The sequence below is a fragment of the Takifugu rubripes genome, chromosome 21 (assembly GCF_901000725.2).
Source record: "Takifugu rubripes chromosome 21, fTakRub1.2, whole genome shotgun sequence".
Classification (NCBI taxonomy): domain Eukaryota; kingdom Metazoa; phylum Chordata; class Actinopteri; order Tetraodontiformes; family Tetraodontidae; genus Takifugu; species Takifugu rubripes.
In genome coordinates this window covers 19,101,219-19,117,407 of record NC_042305.1, presented here as the reverse complement: position 1 = coordinate 19,117,407, position 16,189 = coordinate 19,101,219, and the positions used below count along the sequence as shown (strand labels likewise).

Here is a 16,189-nt window from a genome sequence, read left to right as displayed (position 1 = left end):
TGGGAGGGGGAGCGAGGGAAGGAGGGAAGGAGGTAGAGATAATGAGACAGAGCGAGAGGAGGAAGAGGGAAGGTGGGATGCAGGATTGATCCGGGCTGGAAAGCTACTGCAGTGGGCTGGAGGTCAGAGAGTTGGTCACATGGCTGCAGCACAAGCGTAACCACCCGCGACAGCGTCTCGCCATGAAAGGTGTTTGAGAGGAGAATTGATCTAAAAATGTACTTTCGTTTCATATTTTAGCTTTGGAGCAGCCCACAGGCCTCGCTGCAGGCTGTTGAAGATGCTTTCAAATACTTTATTTTTGAGTATTTGGCTGTGAGCACATTTGATGCCAGATTGGCTGCATTTTCACCTTTGGAGACGGTTCCAGGTGGAGCTCATCGCGCAATCACACGAGAAACACTTTAAACGATTCTTTCAGGCTTGGCTTTGCCGGCACATTGTGCCGGATCCTCCTGCTGCTCCCTGTGGAAACAGTGCTGGACGTAATGTGGAGGTTGGGACGCGGTTGGACAGAACGGGCGGTGGAAATGGAGCCTCGTGCCGCTCTTGCAGTTGTTTTGTTCCAGCATCGCGACTCTTCGTTCGCTCTCCTCTGAGCAACCTTCTCGTGGAGCCAAAGCTTCTGCACGAGGGATCTCTTTAGTCCTCTGAATACAGAGAGACACTATATATGGATTGTTTGAATGTGGTGCTTTGCGTGTGCACGTGCATGCATGTACGCCGGCCGTGAAACTCCCTAAACGTTTCTGTGCTTTACACAGTTCTGGTCCAATGAAGCTGCACCAAAACACATTGAGCCGCGTGTGGGAGCTGTATTGATCGTTTGAGGGATCAATGCAACACTTCCATCTTTGATTTATATCCCCAACCCTCTGGACTCACTGGCTGCCCTTTGATTTGAGTTCCTAGCCCATTGCTTATCAATGTTGCAAGAAGAAAACATACCTGGGCTGCCATCGATCACTGTACAGGTAACTTGACCCATTTATGTTACCAAAAATATACTTTTTCCAACATTCCATCATGGACTTTGTACTAAATCAACAGGAGGAACTTTTGCATCCGACATGTGAAACTGCTTCTGATATCAACCGGAACAATCCTGCATTGTTGCACTCTCTCACTCATATTCACACATATTCTCTTGGCTTGTGTTCAGTACCTCTTACAGCATTCCTTGGGCATGGAAACACGGGGAGCCGGTTCCTGCCTTACACCCTCCCTAAAATGAGCCTCTGAGCCTTGGGAATGTGGAAACAGGCCTCTCAAATGAAGCACTTCATGCAGGAGTAGCAACAGACGCACGAGTGCATAATTGCCTCCTCAAGCCAAATCTGCCCGAGGTTCTGGACCTGGGAGAGGAAGACATCTGTGTGTGCGAATAAGGTGTTAGCCAGCTTTTAGTTTTAGATCTATGGTAATAAATGGGGTGAGGTGACACGTGATTTTTCTCTTCCTCATCTGTGACAAAACAAGCAAACGTTGGGGGTCTTTTATCCATGAACACGACCTTTGATCTGTCCATCGAGCATTAATAATGCTTAATGCTTCAACGTTAGGCTCAAACGAAGGGCTTTGCATGAAAATGACACCTATTGCAAGGAGACGGGAGAGGGAACGAGGGTGGGAAGAGTGATGGAGCAAAGGCTGGAAAGTTGAATATGTGCTTTTAATTCCGATGCATGGATTAGTACATGGCCATTTACTTTTCAAACCAGAATCTCCTGGGGAGTGGCGCTATGGAACACTGCTGTAATTGCTGTCTAAACCGTATCCTTCCTTTTACAATCCCCTCTTCCAGTGGTAACATCTCAATTATTCATGTAAAACATGATCACCAGGACTTTAGTGGGAATGGTCAATCTGTGGTTTTCCACATCAGTCTAAACCACTCTTTAGCCTCTCGTACTTAAGTAATCTTGGGAGTGGAGAGAGTCTCAATAGACGTGCACGTGTGTGAAAGGGCGGACTGGAAGAGGCAGAGATGGGAGATGCGTCAAACTAACGTCGGGCTGCATTTACAAGGTGGAGACTCAATATTTGAGTCGCATGTTGGACCGAAGTAAAAGTATTTTGAGAGTTTTGAGAGAAGTTTGAATAGAAAGTGGAATTTCTGCTTCTACTGGCTACATTTCTTCTGAAAGAATTAATACTTTTACACTCAGTCAGTGCAGTTTTAATCTGAGGGGAAAAAAATGATCAAATAATGTCAGTATTATCTAAATTCTAGAAAGATAACTATATTGATCTGAATAAAAATATTGACTTATTCTTTGACAACTCAAACTTGGTTATAAAATATTCTTTCTAGTTGTGCCTTCAAAAATAAAATCCTCAGTTAGTTCAGATTTAGTTTCTTCAATCTCGTCGATTCCTAAACTTTCTTTAATGAGATGTAAATAATGTGGGCAATAATTGCTAATAACGAACTGCGTCGTTTAGGCCTTTTTAGTGACAGCTGATCTTTGTGTTCGTTGCCTGGCAACATGTTCAGGGTTAGGATAACCTTGAATAGTCTCCCAAACTCTAAAGGTGTCTGTGGTGCAGTGGGTTCAGAACCACTGACACAATATTCAGTAGCTGCTTTAAGACACCTGCAGTATGGAAACAAAAAAGCATCATTTCAGTGGGGAGATGGTCTCACCGGCTCTTATTTTCCTGGTCACACACTGATCTCACTCCTGTCGTGGGAGACATCAGGCTGCTCAGTGGCTGCTTTGGCTTTGACTGGACTGAATGTTGCTTCAGGCTGTTGCCGTGTGTCTCTGGCCAGAACTTTGGGGAGCAAAACTGCAGCAGCGGCATGGACAGACACCTCTGACTAGAACAACAAAGTGGCCGTTAATTGTGGGAAAAGTGGGAAAAAGTGGGAGAGATTCCAGCATTCGGACATATGGACACACGCGTCCAGTCCCGTACCTGTTGACCAAACACACGTCAGGCTTCTTGGTGGCAGCTCACACACGAGGATGTAATTCTGCAGCGACTATCAGTGGCGGCGGGGCGTTAATGAGAGGTGGGAGAAGAGGAGAAAAGGTGAGAGCAGAAGGCGACGGCAGGGAAATCTTCTGTCCTCGTTTGCTTGGCGTTGGTGCTCATGTGTTGGCCGCCGTTGTGCCTCCGCTATTGTTCCACGTTCTTTAAACGTGAGACACTGAAGCCCAGACTGGGGACTGGTGGAAGCGATAAGAGATGAGAAGCAGGATTTTAGATTGAGCAGAAATTGTGATGAATGTGAGAATGTTGTGGGGCAGAGCATCGAGTCCATGAAGACAGGAGACTGCTGTTTAAAGGGTGAAAGGCTACGGTGAGACCTCACGCAGCCTTTCAACACTATTTCCCCCCTTTCATGAAGACCAGACTTCCATTCAGATCACCTGAGCTGTCACAGTCTGTCACATGCATAAAGTGCAAGGAATAAGAATCCCTATAAAAGTCCATTCTATTACTGCCATGACAGATGGACAAGCACTCAGTGCTCAGCCCAATCCCTGTGTTTAAAGTGTCAGGCTGGTTGAAAGAAGTCTACCTCAGTGGGAGCTCCCCTGCCACTTCCCCGGAGGCTGAGTGGCTAAAATGACCGTAAAACTCCGCTGAGCTGGAAAGCCTGTAATTTCAGCAGCGAGGGGCGCTTTGCTGAGGTATAATGGAAAGCCCGTGGAAGCCATTAAATTTGCTGCATCCCTGTTTTGGAACACCATTGTCTGAACACTCAGGACACCCCACTAAACTTTAAATTACTGTCCTTAAGTCATCATTGTCAGGGAGAGGGGGCAGTTTCTTGAATCTTTTATCTGGGCTGTTCTTAGGGAGCCCGCGCTCACCTTTCCTGGCACGGTGGTGCTTTACCTGTTAGAATCAAAGCAAAGCCTCGCTCTTAAGGCTGCTCTTAAGGCTGCTTTGGACAGCACATTAGCATTTTCCCTCATTTGTTGCTGAATGTTCGCACTCATCCAGGTCAGAAACTCTGCCTGAACTAGTCGTAAGCAGTTGTTTCCTGGAGTCGGGCTGTGCGTCTCTGCCCTCTGGACTCTGCTCTGACAGCTGCTGCCAATGCTAAGATAACGCCGCCTCTCTGCTCCATCAACGTCTATTTTGCTTTGTGGAGTTACCAGAGGCCAAACTTGGAACAATCCCACCTTTTAAGAGATCCCACCTTCCCTCTCCGTCCTGCCCTTATTCTCTGCCTCAGAGGGATTGTGGGTAAAAATCCCGCTCTCATGCATGAGAGGGTGGATTAGAAGGGCAGGTGTGGAAAACGACTTGTCTTAATTAACAGCGAGACCTGTGCATGTTCTCATCCCTTTTTATTATCATTAGACCAACTGTGTGTCCCATTTCCCCGAGGGAGACGCGGAGAATCTTCCGGTCATTTGATAGAGAAGTGGATCAAAAGAGAGTCGTGCTAATTAGGCGGGTAAATACGATGCTCAGAACCGGAGAGGGGCACAGGCAGCCCGGTAGAACCTCTGCCTCCCAAACAGCTCCGCTCGTGTCGACTCCGCTCGTCTTTTCCAGTAGTGAAACGAGAGTAAACACAATTATCTGTAAGTCGGAGCACAAAGTGACTCACAAACTGTGTTATTGCTGCTGACAATGGCAACAATTTAGATGAGACTCGTTAAATCCAACTGGCTCCTAAATTTATGATGAGGTGATGAATAAGGATCGTCTGTTGGGCGTAAACGTGTTCATCTTTACAGTGATGCAGTTCACTGCTAATCTGGGACTAGAACACCCAGCTGTCATTATGGGATGGAGGCCTGAGAAGATGGCTCCTAATGTGACTCTGACTGTCTCTAAAGAGGAAAATGCTTTGTTGTTGTGACGGTGGACACAGGAAGGTAAAATTTAGAAATGAAGCCTCCAGTTGTGTCTCCACGGTGACGGCTTGATGGGAAAAGATCCCTGACAGGTGACGGCCAACGCCAGAGAGCTGCAAAAATGCTCCGGCACTTTAAGACGTCAAATATTTGCCTCTTCTTCATTTTCCTTTCATGCAAATGAAGCGGTGAGGAAAAACAAAGAAGAGGGGAGTTCTTTCCTGGGAGGTCTCGCATACGTTATGTTGGCGTTGGGAAATGTGTCTGTTAATATTTGCCTGTCGGACGACTTCCTGCTTTTTTAATTCTCCCTGTAACTCGGCTGCTCCGTCACTTCACCTTAATGCAACACGAGCTCCCAGAAGCAGTTTGACATTTCTGAGTCCACCGTGGAGGTTCTGCTGCCACCCTCTGTGATAATGGTGTGGGCAGAATTCCATATATACCGTGTACACACACACACACACACACACACATATATACAGTACATATGTACAGGAGAATGGAGAATCATATATTTATAAAATTAATGGTTATTAATACGTGTCCTGGGGGAAAAAAATCATTGACATAAATAGTGGTCTTTTCTTTGTACAGCAGCATCACAGAGGTTCCAGAGCAGCGAGTCGTGACCTCCCAATGACCTCTAGACCCGTGCAGGGTGGTGATCCGTAGTGATCCATCACACTTGTAGTGCTGCCAGGCTCTCCGGTGACCATCGTGATGGGCTAAAAAGTGAAGTTATGATCCTGATCTCTTCATACCAAGAGATTAAAGAATCCTGCTGGTTTCCCAAATCCTGCAGCATCATAGGAACTACGTTTGTTTCCTTTAAAGTTTCAGATTGGCTCTCGCCTGGGGAAGAAGTTGCAGGAAGTCGGCGGGACTTTGCCTGGCAACTGGAAAACGGCTCCGCTTCATTTTAACCACGCAACTTTGTTACAATGAATGTGACAGTGATGCATCATTAGCCTTCCCACATCCCCACGATTACGCTCTTTAAAAACAGCAACAAATGGCTTCATATGAGACGGAAAAAAGAAGAGGCCGATTTCAGGGGATAAACATTCCTTAACCTCCTTAAACATGTGCGTTGCTTTGTGTGAAACTGCTCAAAGGAAAAATGAGTAAATGATGTCAGAGAGGAAAAGGGAGAGAGAAATATTGAAAATAATGTGTGATCAACTGGGATTCACCGATTTGAAGAGTATAAATGGAGCAAAACGGCACATGCTGCTCCCAACACACCTATTAAGGGGATTAGAAATGGCGCCCATGAGGCTTCCAGGTCAAAGGTCACCAACACACTGAGACAAAAGCGCTTTTAAAAGAACGAGACGTTGGTCGCTCAGCTCAGTGTGGACGTGCAGTAGATCATCCTCATCCTGTATAAAGACGTGCACTCAGATGTGCACGAGGGTCTCCAGATGTGGCTTTGCTGTTGGTCACAATCGAAGGGGGAAAGATCTGACTGGGGCCCAGTAATGCACGGCCGCGTGTGCACGTGCACGTGCGCGACGTGTCCTGCTGTGCGTCGGACGCGTGAGTCACCTCCCTTTTCTCTGTTTGTGCTCCGTCTCACGCAGGTCCAGGCTCGCTGATTACACCGAAAACTGCCGCGTGAGTGCGCACACGACCAGCACCTGCCCCAACCAGGACAACCACCAAGCCTGCTTGTCCTCCTACGCCAGACTCATCGGTCAGTGGTCAGAACCCTCTGGGAAAGGGGGGAAAGGAGATGGGAGGGAGGGAGGGAGGAATCTGCCACAACCTTTTTCTCTAATCTCAGATGATGTGATGATCGTGGACGGCGTGGGAGAAAAGGGCGCCACCTAAAGTTTTATCCTGAGCAGAGAACAGACTCTTTCTGACCCATGTCTTTCAAGCCCCCCCCCCAGCTCAAAGACGAGTTTGCTCGTGATGAGGGAGCGTTTCCGTTATTACAACCCTTAAAGTCTGGATATTTGGTAAATTGGTGAATATCAAGGACGCTGTTGGGGTCCAGCTTGACAAAAGCACATTGGTAATAATGGAACCCATAAAATGTGAATCTATTATGATATTTTTCCCTTGGGGGGGGGGTCACGGACAGGAAGCTGGAGCCTCTCCCAGCTGCATAAGAGCCTCATCACATGTCATGTGGGGGTTCGGGACCTTGCTCAAGGGTATCTTGGCAATGCTCTGAATGCTCCATGTTTGGTTTGCACTGGGGCTAGAACCAAGAACCTTCCGCTCCTCGGCCCAGTCCCCTTCAAACTGAGCTACTGCGCACCAAATTTAAAACAAACATAAAATATTTTGGTTCCACAATTTGAGATTTATTCAGCACACAGACACAAATACGGAGTTTTTATGCATTTGTCTGGTTTTTTGCACATTTGTACTAAAACAGGAGGGTTAGTGCCCATTTCTGCCTCCATCTTCTAATTGTTCGTCTCTAATTGTCCTCCCCAAACAGGGACAGACATGACCCCCAACTATGTGGACAATAGCTTCTCCAACTGGACCATCTCACCCTGGTGCACCTGTGAGGGCAGTGGAAACCAGGAGGAGGAGTGCTACAACTTCCTGCGCTTCTTTACAGAAAACACCTGCTTAAGTGAGTCACCTTTATCCATCGGAGTTTTGTTGACGGCGTTCCCATTTAATGGGCTGCTCGATGGTGAAAATAATGGGATTTGTTTGGGTTCACCATATTGCAAATTACATTTTTAGGATTAATTACCATCTGTCGTTTGATGCGTGTGGTAAAAGGTAGAATATTGAGCTGGATTCAAAGCTTCAAAGCTACTGAACATTTATGCAAAGACTCAGTCTAGCAGAAGCATCTGGGCAGCTGGTTCTGATGATCAAGCTAGTGAACAGGACATTCTTTTAAACATACACATTTGTGTGCTATTTTCAACAAACGTTTGGTCCGTTTTGGTCAAAAATGGGACGAACATGGAGACATTTAGCCCAAACTGAGCAATTAGGATAAGTGCTAGGTGTGTGTATTTCTGGCTCCGGCGTTAGCGGGTGGTTGCCATAAACAACAGCATTTAAATGCAGCAGCACTGTTGTGCAGCGCGCTGTGTCGTCAGCACGACGTGACACCATCGCCTGTAACATGTTCTATTGTGCGCAGAATGCTTTCAGACCATTTCAATAGATACTGTAGCTGCGGCACCGTTTTAGCTGAGTGTGCAGGATGAGGGATGAAGCCGGTGGCTGAGGAGGCGTCTTGGAAAATACAAAATGCTGCATTTCCTTTCTGCAGTTCAGGGAATAAGCCAATAACCATCTGTGGACTATAGGAACGAACACATGTATGATACATGGGGCACAGAATGATGTATGTACAAGCATTTCTGGCTAACAATTGCAACATTTCACAGTAAAGAAGGTCCCTCTTTACATTGGCTGAGAAACCAAATATGAAGGCGAGCTAAATAATCATTCGCAGGTCTGTATTCAGCCTAGCAGACAGGAAACACTCAGGCTGAACGAATATTGGAATTAGTCCCAACATAAGAAGAACATTGGATCCCCTCCTCTGCCTGTCAGTGTCTCACTTCTGTCTTATCTTATAATCCATCTGTCCCAGCAGGTAGGACAATGTATGCGCTGACTGGGCTATAGGGAACATTTATCCAGTCATTAACACGTGAATCACTATTGGCACCAAGCTTCATCACTTGCTGGAGCAACTGGGAGCAATAAAACATCCCGAGCGGCGTTCCCTCCTTCTACAAGCCAACTCTTTGATTTATGGCGCTGGTCCTTCAAGGTGTTATCTTTATCCAAATTTGACAAGGCCGTGCTTTGCTTCACACGTCTCCGCAGCCTTTTCCTGTGAGGATCGGCTCTTCCTGATACCAGTGGGGCTTTTCCTTCTCCTGCCTCCATCCCTGTGATCACAGCAGGAACGTGACAGCAGCTTTTGTACATGCTAGCGTCTGTCTCTCCCAGGGCTGTATGAACGGGCTTTCTGGTGGTGTACAAGACTGCGTAGGTGGACAGGGAATGTATAAAATAAAAAGGCTGTGGATCAGGAGTGCAGCACTGTGTGCGTCCGTTCTATTATGTATATGCATCCAACCACGGGCGGGTTTGTCCTTTGGGCACTTGTGGATAAAGTGACATGTTTCCTTTGTTTGAGAGTGTTTTTGAATTTGATCAGCCACATAAATCTATGCAAAGTCATCTCTGTGCGCTGACCTTATAACGAAGGTGGTTGCCAAGCAATTACATGCCTCGCCTTCGCTGGAGCCGAACAAAGAGAAACACGCCTCTTGTTTTAAATGGATGAGCAGTGAAAAGGTGCTCAGCCCCTATTTCACCACATCTAGTGGAGACGCTGACTGCACCAGGATTTATCACATTTTTGCAGAGGCTCACACATGCGCCTCGACACAACAGTAACTCTGCAGCCAGTGCACGCACGAGCACTCGTGCGTGCACTGGCTGCTCTTCTCCGTCCCAGTTAACTGATTTGCTGCTTTTCAGTCTTTGGCAAATAAATTGGGCTTCGTCAGCTCAAGAGCCACAACATCATCAGCGGAGGATGAATGCATAGCTGAGGATGTGAAGCTGAGGATGTGATAAATGGATCCAACGTATGTCACAATGGTTCTATATTCAAGTGCTGTAGCAGGAACACGTCGGCATTTAGGAATAAAGCAGGAGAGGCTTCCACAAACAGCCCAATTGGGCTTTGATTCATTAGCGGTGCGACTGCTCAGCGTTCAAGGGAATAAATAGTCTTTTCTGTCTCCGATCTTGCCCGGTCCCGCTGCGCCCCGGTTCCCTGGGCGCCAAAGATTGGGCAGAGTACCAGGAAGTTGACTTAGCTGTCTGCCTCGTTAGCGGGCTCCTCCATGAAGAAACGCTGAGAAACAAACGGCTTTGTGTCTCCGTCCCTGCAGGAAACGCCGTCCAGGCCTTCGGTTATGGTGCAGACAACACGCAGAGCAAGAACGGGTCTCTTGCAGCCCCCTCTGTGATGGGGAAACCGGGGTCGGACTGGACAACGGCCACCTCGGAACCTGCCTTGGTCACCACGCCAAAGGTAACTGCACGGCTGTGCACGGACTCACTTCCTTGCTTTACTATTTCCAGCTGCTTCCTGTAAACGTGTTTATAATCTCACCATTACCAGAGCTCCACGCCCTGCATTCACGTGACAGCAGGTTCTATGTTCGTGGCCCATCAGAGGGGCTCGCTACGCTAAGGCAGCTTACGCTACGCCCAAGATGGCGACATTTGCACCAGATGCAGCGTTTGTCTCCAACACAAAGAAGTGGGAGATTGGGGTTTTAATCTGGATTAGGATGGAATGTTCCGTGTTCCCTGCTGAGTGCATCTCCTCTGATGTCTGCCGTTAACTCGTCTGTGCCAGAGTTCACCGTCTGAACCAACAGAACCGCCCGTTAGCGGCGCTGCAGCATCGAAACGTTGCCGTTTTTCTATTCAAATAAAATGCAAAATCCCCCAAATCACATGGACAGAAATGAAATATTTTACTGTGGATTTTCCGATCAGTCTGAGCTTTAAAACCTTAAAACTATTCCGACCGCGCCGCCTGATTCATCGGGAGACCTTCTGACGAGCTGGGCTGTGTTGGACTCAGTAGAACTGCTGATATCATCATTACGTTTGATACTTTTAATTACTGCTGCTGCAGAACTGACACGTCCGTCCCAGCTCGCCGTGATGCCACGTCGAGACGGTCGTCCTGCAGAAATCTGCACTTTTGTGAAGAGAAAAGAATCGGTGGTGATAAAGGGTCTCGTGTTTGGGACGGGGGGGGGGGGCGAGAGGATCGGGGGGGCGAGAGGACGGGGGGGGGGCGAGAGGACGGGGGGGGCTCTCAGAACACGTCAGTACTGATGAGCTGCTCTGCGGCCGTGGTGTTTAATTTATTGTAAAAATGGTAATTAGGAAACAATAAGATGTGTGATTAGTTAAGCATGAAGTTTCTAATTAGACATTAGACATTTTGGGGGGTTCTGCGTCTGTAGCTGGAAATAAAACTTGTCAAAGTTCCGGGGCAGGTGAACTAAGAGGGTGATGTTATAGATTAGTATCGACAGTACAGACAGAACAGACAGTACAGACAGCTCAGACAGTACAGACAGTACAGACAGAACAGACAGTACAGACAGCTCAGACAGTACAGACAGTATAAACAGTACAGACAGTTCAGACAGTACAGACAGTATAAACAGTACAGACAGTTCAGACAGTACAGACAGTATAAACAGTACAGACAGTTCAGACAGTACAGACAGTACAGACAGTATAAACAGTACAGACAGTACAGACCGATGCTGACGGACAATCAATCATTTATTAGTTGGGGAGACGAGAAACTGATCAGATCCAAATTTAGGTTTGTTCTCTTAACGCTGTCTGTAGTCTATGGTGTGTGTGTGTGTGTGTGTGTGTGTGTCTGTGTGTGTGTTGTGTATCTGTGTGTGTGTGTATCTGTGTGTGTTGTGTGTTGTATATCTGTGTGTGTGTTGTGTATCTGTGAGTGTGTGTGTATCTGTGTGTGTGTGTGTGTCTCTGTGTGTGTATCTGTGTGTGTGTATCTGTGTGTGTGTGTGTGTGTGTGTGCGCGCGTGCTGCACCCAGAGATCTGGACTGGTGTCAACAGGCTGCTGACACACACCACTGCCTTTGCTAATTAATTGGCTTCTCCTGAATATGTTTGGCTCCTCGTCAGCAGCGACACAGGTTTGGGGGGTTTAAAGTTTTACATTTTTGGCCTTTTCTGACAACAATTCTGTGATTTCTGGTGTACACACATGAGGACTGCAACACACACACATGAGGACTGCAACACACACACACATGAGGACTGCAACACACACACATGAGGACTGCAACACACACACAGGAGGACTGCAACACACACACATGAGGACTGCAACACACACACATGAGGACTGCAACACACACACAGGAGGACTGCAACACACACAGGAGGACTGCAACACACACACACAAGGACTGACACACACACAGAAGGACTGACACACACACAGAAGGACTGCAACACACACACACGAGGACTGCAACACACACACATGAGGACTGCAACACACACACAGGAGGACTGCAACACACACAGGAGGACTGCAACACACACACACGAGGACTGCAACACACACACAGAAGGACTGACACACACACAGAAGGACTGCAACACACACAGAAGGACTGCAACACACACACAGAAGGACTGCAACACACACACAGAAGGACTGACACACACACAGAAGGACTGACACACACAGGAGGACTGCAACACACACACACACGAGGACTGACACACACACAGAAGGACTGACACACACAGGAGGACTGCAACACACACACACACACACATGAGGACTGCAACACACACACGATGGGGGGGGGGGGGGGGGGGGGGGGGGGGGGGGGGGTTCATGATGAGCCTCACTGTTGCTGCCTGGACTGAAATGAGTCCCTTTGCAATTTGAGTGATGCTACTTTAACTTGGAGGCAACAAGAATCCCAGGAAATTGCAAAGGTGTTCAAAATGAGAGCGGTGTTCTAGAAGAGCTCATAATGAACCACCAACCGTGGGACTGATGTCTTCTAACGGCTCTCTTAACATGTGACACTGGGGGCAAGAGCTTTCTGCCATATATATAACAACATCCTGTACCTATAACATATGAATGTGCCGGTATGTCTTAGAAAATAGAGGGAGAAAGTCCTGACAGTTGCTGTTTGGCTCAGTTGTATCTGTATATTTTAAATAACGTCTGTAATAAAAGTTTAAAACCTGTTAAAGGAGTTGCTAGAATGGCTAAAACTTGTTTAGGAAACAGATGCTAGCACATGCTAGCACGTGCTAAGCAGCGCTGGTTTAAATAAATCCACCATTTGGGGCTCCAGACGCTCATGCGAGTGCTTTGGGGGTGACACTTCTCGCTCTGCTCTGGCTTCCTGACTCTCTCCTCTGACCCCGTCCTTCATCACCTCCCTCCTGTCTCCTCTTCTCCATCATCAAATGGCAAAAACAAGAGCGTAGCACGGCGGCGCCTTCTCACGTCTCACCTTTCTCTGCCTGTTTTCTTTTATCTGTGCAGTTTCCTGAACCGAGAGGAAGTGGCCTGGGCAAGACCGGGGGTCTGTCAGAAGATCACGCTGTGTGTCTGGGCGCCAACCTCTGGGCTCTGGTCGCCGGCCTGGCGTCGGCGCTGCTCACGGCTCAGCAGGCCTCATAGACGTGCCAGGAGGGAGAAAAGAGGTCACCCGCCCACACGCTGACCCCAAAGCAGAAGGTGTTATTTACCAGACTGATATGAAGACGACTGAATCTCTGGGATATGAAAGACATCTGTGAATGAAGAAAAACAAAAGGAAAAAGAAAACAAAGAGGTGGAGGACAAAAAAATCCAAAATTCATATTTGTGAATTTGTTGTTTATTCGGTGTATCGTTGGGACGGACTGTGACCAGCACCTGAAGGAGGTCTGGGAAGAAGGAAAGCTGGTGTCTGGGAGGGCGGTGCAGCGACCTGGAGGAACCAGGTCCGTGGTGTCAGGGACTCGTGAGCTCTCACAGGCAGAGAGGGATGAACAACACAATCAAAGGAAGACAGGAAATAGAAAGAGTGCGAGGTAAATGGGGCGAGGGGGCAGTTTTCTGCTGTCAGTCACATTTCTTTGGTCTCCGATTGGTTCTCGACTTCATCTTCTTTCAGATCAACTTCAGGGACGGTGATGTTGCGTCCCTCACTGTAACCTCTGACCTGTAAAGCCTATCAGTGTTCTAAGTGTTGCTATAGTATCAGTGGCCATAATCCAGCTACCCCACAGCTCTGATTCACTGCTGCACTCTTCCAGAAGGTGGCGCTGTTGTTGTTTATGCGTTGGTGAACGCCACGAGTCCACCGGCATCTGTGTATATTTCTGTCTCTGTATATGTAGATATATACACGCATATAAAGCAATCCTTTCCATCCATTCAACTGAATGCCATGAATGGACATTTGTGTACCCTTAACGAGACTCTGTATTGATTAGTGGTACTAACGGGGGCCTTCATTAACTGTGTTTCTATTTGTCTGTCGAGGTTCGATCACATGAATGTAAAGAGGGACGATTAAACAACTCAAACTGCTCGGGAAGCCATAACTGTGTGTAACTGTCTCACGGTTCTTACGGCGTGTGTGTGTGTGTGTGTGTGCGTGTGCGTGTGTGTGTGTGTGTGTGTGTGTGTGTGTCTCACCATGGTGGGAGTTCGTCCTGCCCCTCATCAGCCGGGGGCGGTGATGCATTGTATAATTAGGGCAAAGTTTGGGTCTGCAGAGGATATCGTTGTTTTTCATAAAATAAAAGGCGACCGTAGCATTAAAGGAAAGGAAAGTTAAGCAACTGCATTTGAATCGTGGCTCTCGTCAAAAGCAGGAACGCGGAGGCGGGAGAGTCCAACTTTATGGAATCCGGCAAAGCTCCTTTAAATGGACGCTAAGATTGATGCTGCTGACACGTCCGCTCACTCCGCTGCCCAAAGCTAATAAAGTTAGCCAGGCTGCTCGTTAACATGGAAGCACAGGGGTCCCGGCCCAGGCGTCGCTTTAGACGTTCCAAGTTGCTCAAACAGAAAAGGGATCCGGCTGGAAGGGGGGGGGGGCATGTCCACATGAAGTACTCCCCCCACGGATGCCGCTGCCGTCAGGCTGCCTTTCCGGATTCTGTCTTTTACTCAGAAAAAGCGTTGACCTTTTGGACGGGCGGCGGAGGAGACGCGAGCGCTCCATACGTTCGCTTTCCTTTTGAACCAACTGGAAAATCTCCAGCAGGCAGATTTCCAAGGCGAAGTCTGCAGCCAGGCAGAAGTCGGCTAATAAGATGAAGTCATCTAAAATATTTAGGGACAAAAACAGGCTTCCTCTTGTCCTTTTACCTTATTTTGTCCATCGTTTTCCTACTTCCTGTCAGCTTATAGCGCTTCTTACGCGGTGGCTCACCTGCAAATATGAGATTTTTACTGCAGGTTTATTCCCTGATTCTTAGAACCACCAGCGTTTCCACCAATGTTTTTACCTTCAGGCGGAATCTGGAGCGGAATGAGAGGCCGCGCACACGCCGACACGGTGGCGTCAGCAGCTCGCTACAGCTCGCGAGGACAGCAGCTAACGTAAAGGCTATATTGGCGAGTATCGAGGACGGGGGAGGACAGGAGGTCACTATCGTGTGACCTCCTGCTATCGCGTCCGATCATAACGAAAGGTCCGTTTCAGGATGTTTTTCCTTCCTGGGCACTCGTCTCCGATGAACCCCTGGAAAGGCGAAGCGCTTCATGTGTTAAATCCCGGTGAATCAATATAGATGTGTTATTTGGGCGCATCAGTTGAGCCCCGGATCTTTTAAAATCTGACATGACTTCAGACGAAATAATAAAAGCTAGTCTGTCCTGAAGCGCTCTCCCACTCTGGAATGTGAGACTACATCAAAGTCGGACCTAAAGCCAGGCATCACTGAGTCTAAATCAAACACTTCGGCTCGATCCGTGTGTTTACTAAAGTTTGGGGGGGGGGGGTGTCTGTGGAATTAAAACAGTTTGTGCACGTGCAGCATCAACGGTGCACGTTAAGCTGAGGTTTGAGAATCCAATAAGGAAAAAGGGCCTGAACAGCAGAGGCAGCGATCCATCAGGTGCATCACGGCTGCCAGACGTCTGCAGCCCCCAGAACTCTTTAATGTAATCGGGCCGTAATGGAGCTCCGGGCCCTGCTGGTGCTGCAGCACAGACGCAGGCTCCCCCCTCAGAACCATCGGTCACCGACCCGTCGCTCTCACGCGCAGCTTGACATCCGTGAGCGTGTCTGACAGCAGCGCAGCGTCGCTACCTGCAGCCACTTACACCTCTGGGTTTTATATTGTGCCTGAATAATTTAGGAGCCTGTGGCGTCCGTCCAGCAGGATTATTACTGGGAGAAAACCCACTTCAGCATTCGCGCCCGGCTGATAACGACTCTGTTGACGTCTCTGGGTCACATGTTGTGCAAAGATGCCGACAGGCCGAGCGTTTAACGGCTCCTTTTCATTCCTTTGTTACGTCCCTCAAACGGGAATCGAGGGTTTGGAATCTGTGCAGTTTCTCTCCGTTTGTGCTTCCTGGTTTAAAAACCATTCCAGAACTGCAGACTTGGCTAAATGAGGCAGATTCAAAATTCAAATGTCCTGATCAACATTGGCAGCAGTGTGGGTGAAAGAGGCCACAGCTCAGCAGATATTGCAGCTCAACAGCGTTGACACAGCTTCCACTTAGGAAACGTATCGGATTTTTACATTTAAATCAAAGCGGAGAGAAAAACCCAGTTACTGCATCATCATAATC

General features: G+C 48.0%; 1 protein-coding gene across 2 annotated transcripts in view; it reads left to right on the top strand.

The window, feature by feature from the left end:
• Positions 1 to 13,998, top strand: part of LOC101078196 (GDNF family receptor alpha-2-like) — a 33,715-nt gene extending 19,717 nt beyond the window's left edge. Inside the window, exons 5-9 of one of the 2 annotated variants that reach the window (XR_965463.2) lie at positions 6,413 to 6,525; positions 7,285 to 7,425; positions 9,734 to 9,876; positions 12,932 to 13,464; positions 13,548 to 13,998. Coding sequence is in view for 1 of the 2 variants with exons in the window: in XM_003975237.3 (XP_003975286.2) it covers positions 6,413 to 6,525; positions 7,285 to 7,425; positions 9,734 to 9,876; positions 12,932 to 13,069 (535 nt within the window). In the remaining variant the exon portion in view is untranslated. Of the gene's footprint in view, positions 1 to 6,412; positions 6,526 to 7,284; positions 7,426 to 9,733; positions 9,877 to 12,931 lie in introns of both variants that reach the window. The other variant, XM_003975237.3, reaches the window with a different exon arrangement.
• Positions 13,999 to 16,189: the final 2,191 nt, after the last annotated feature.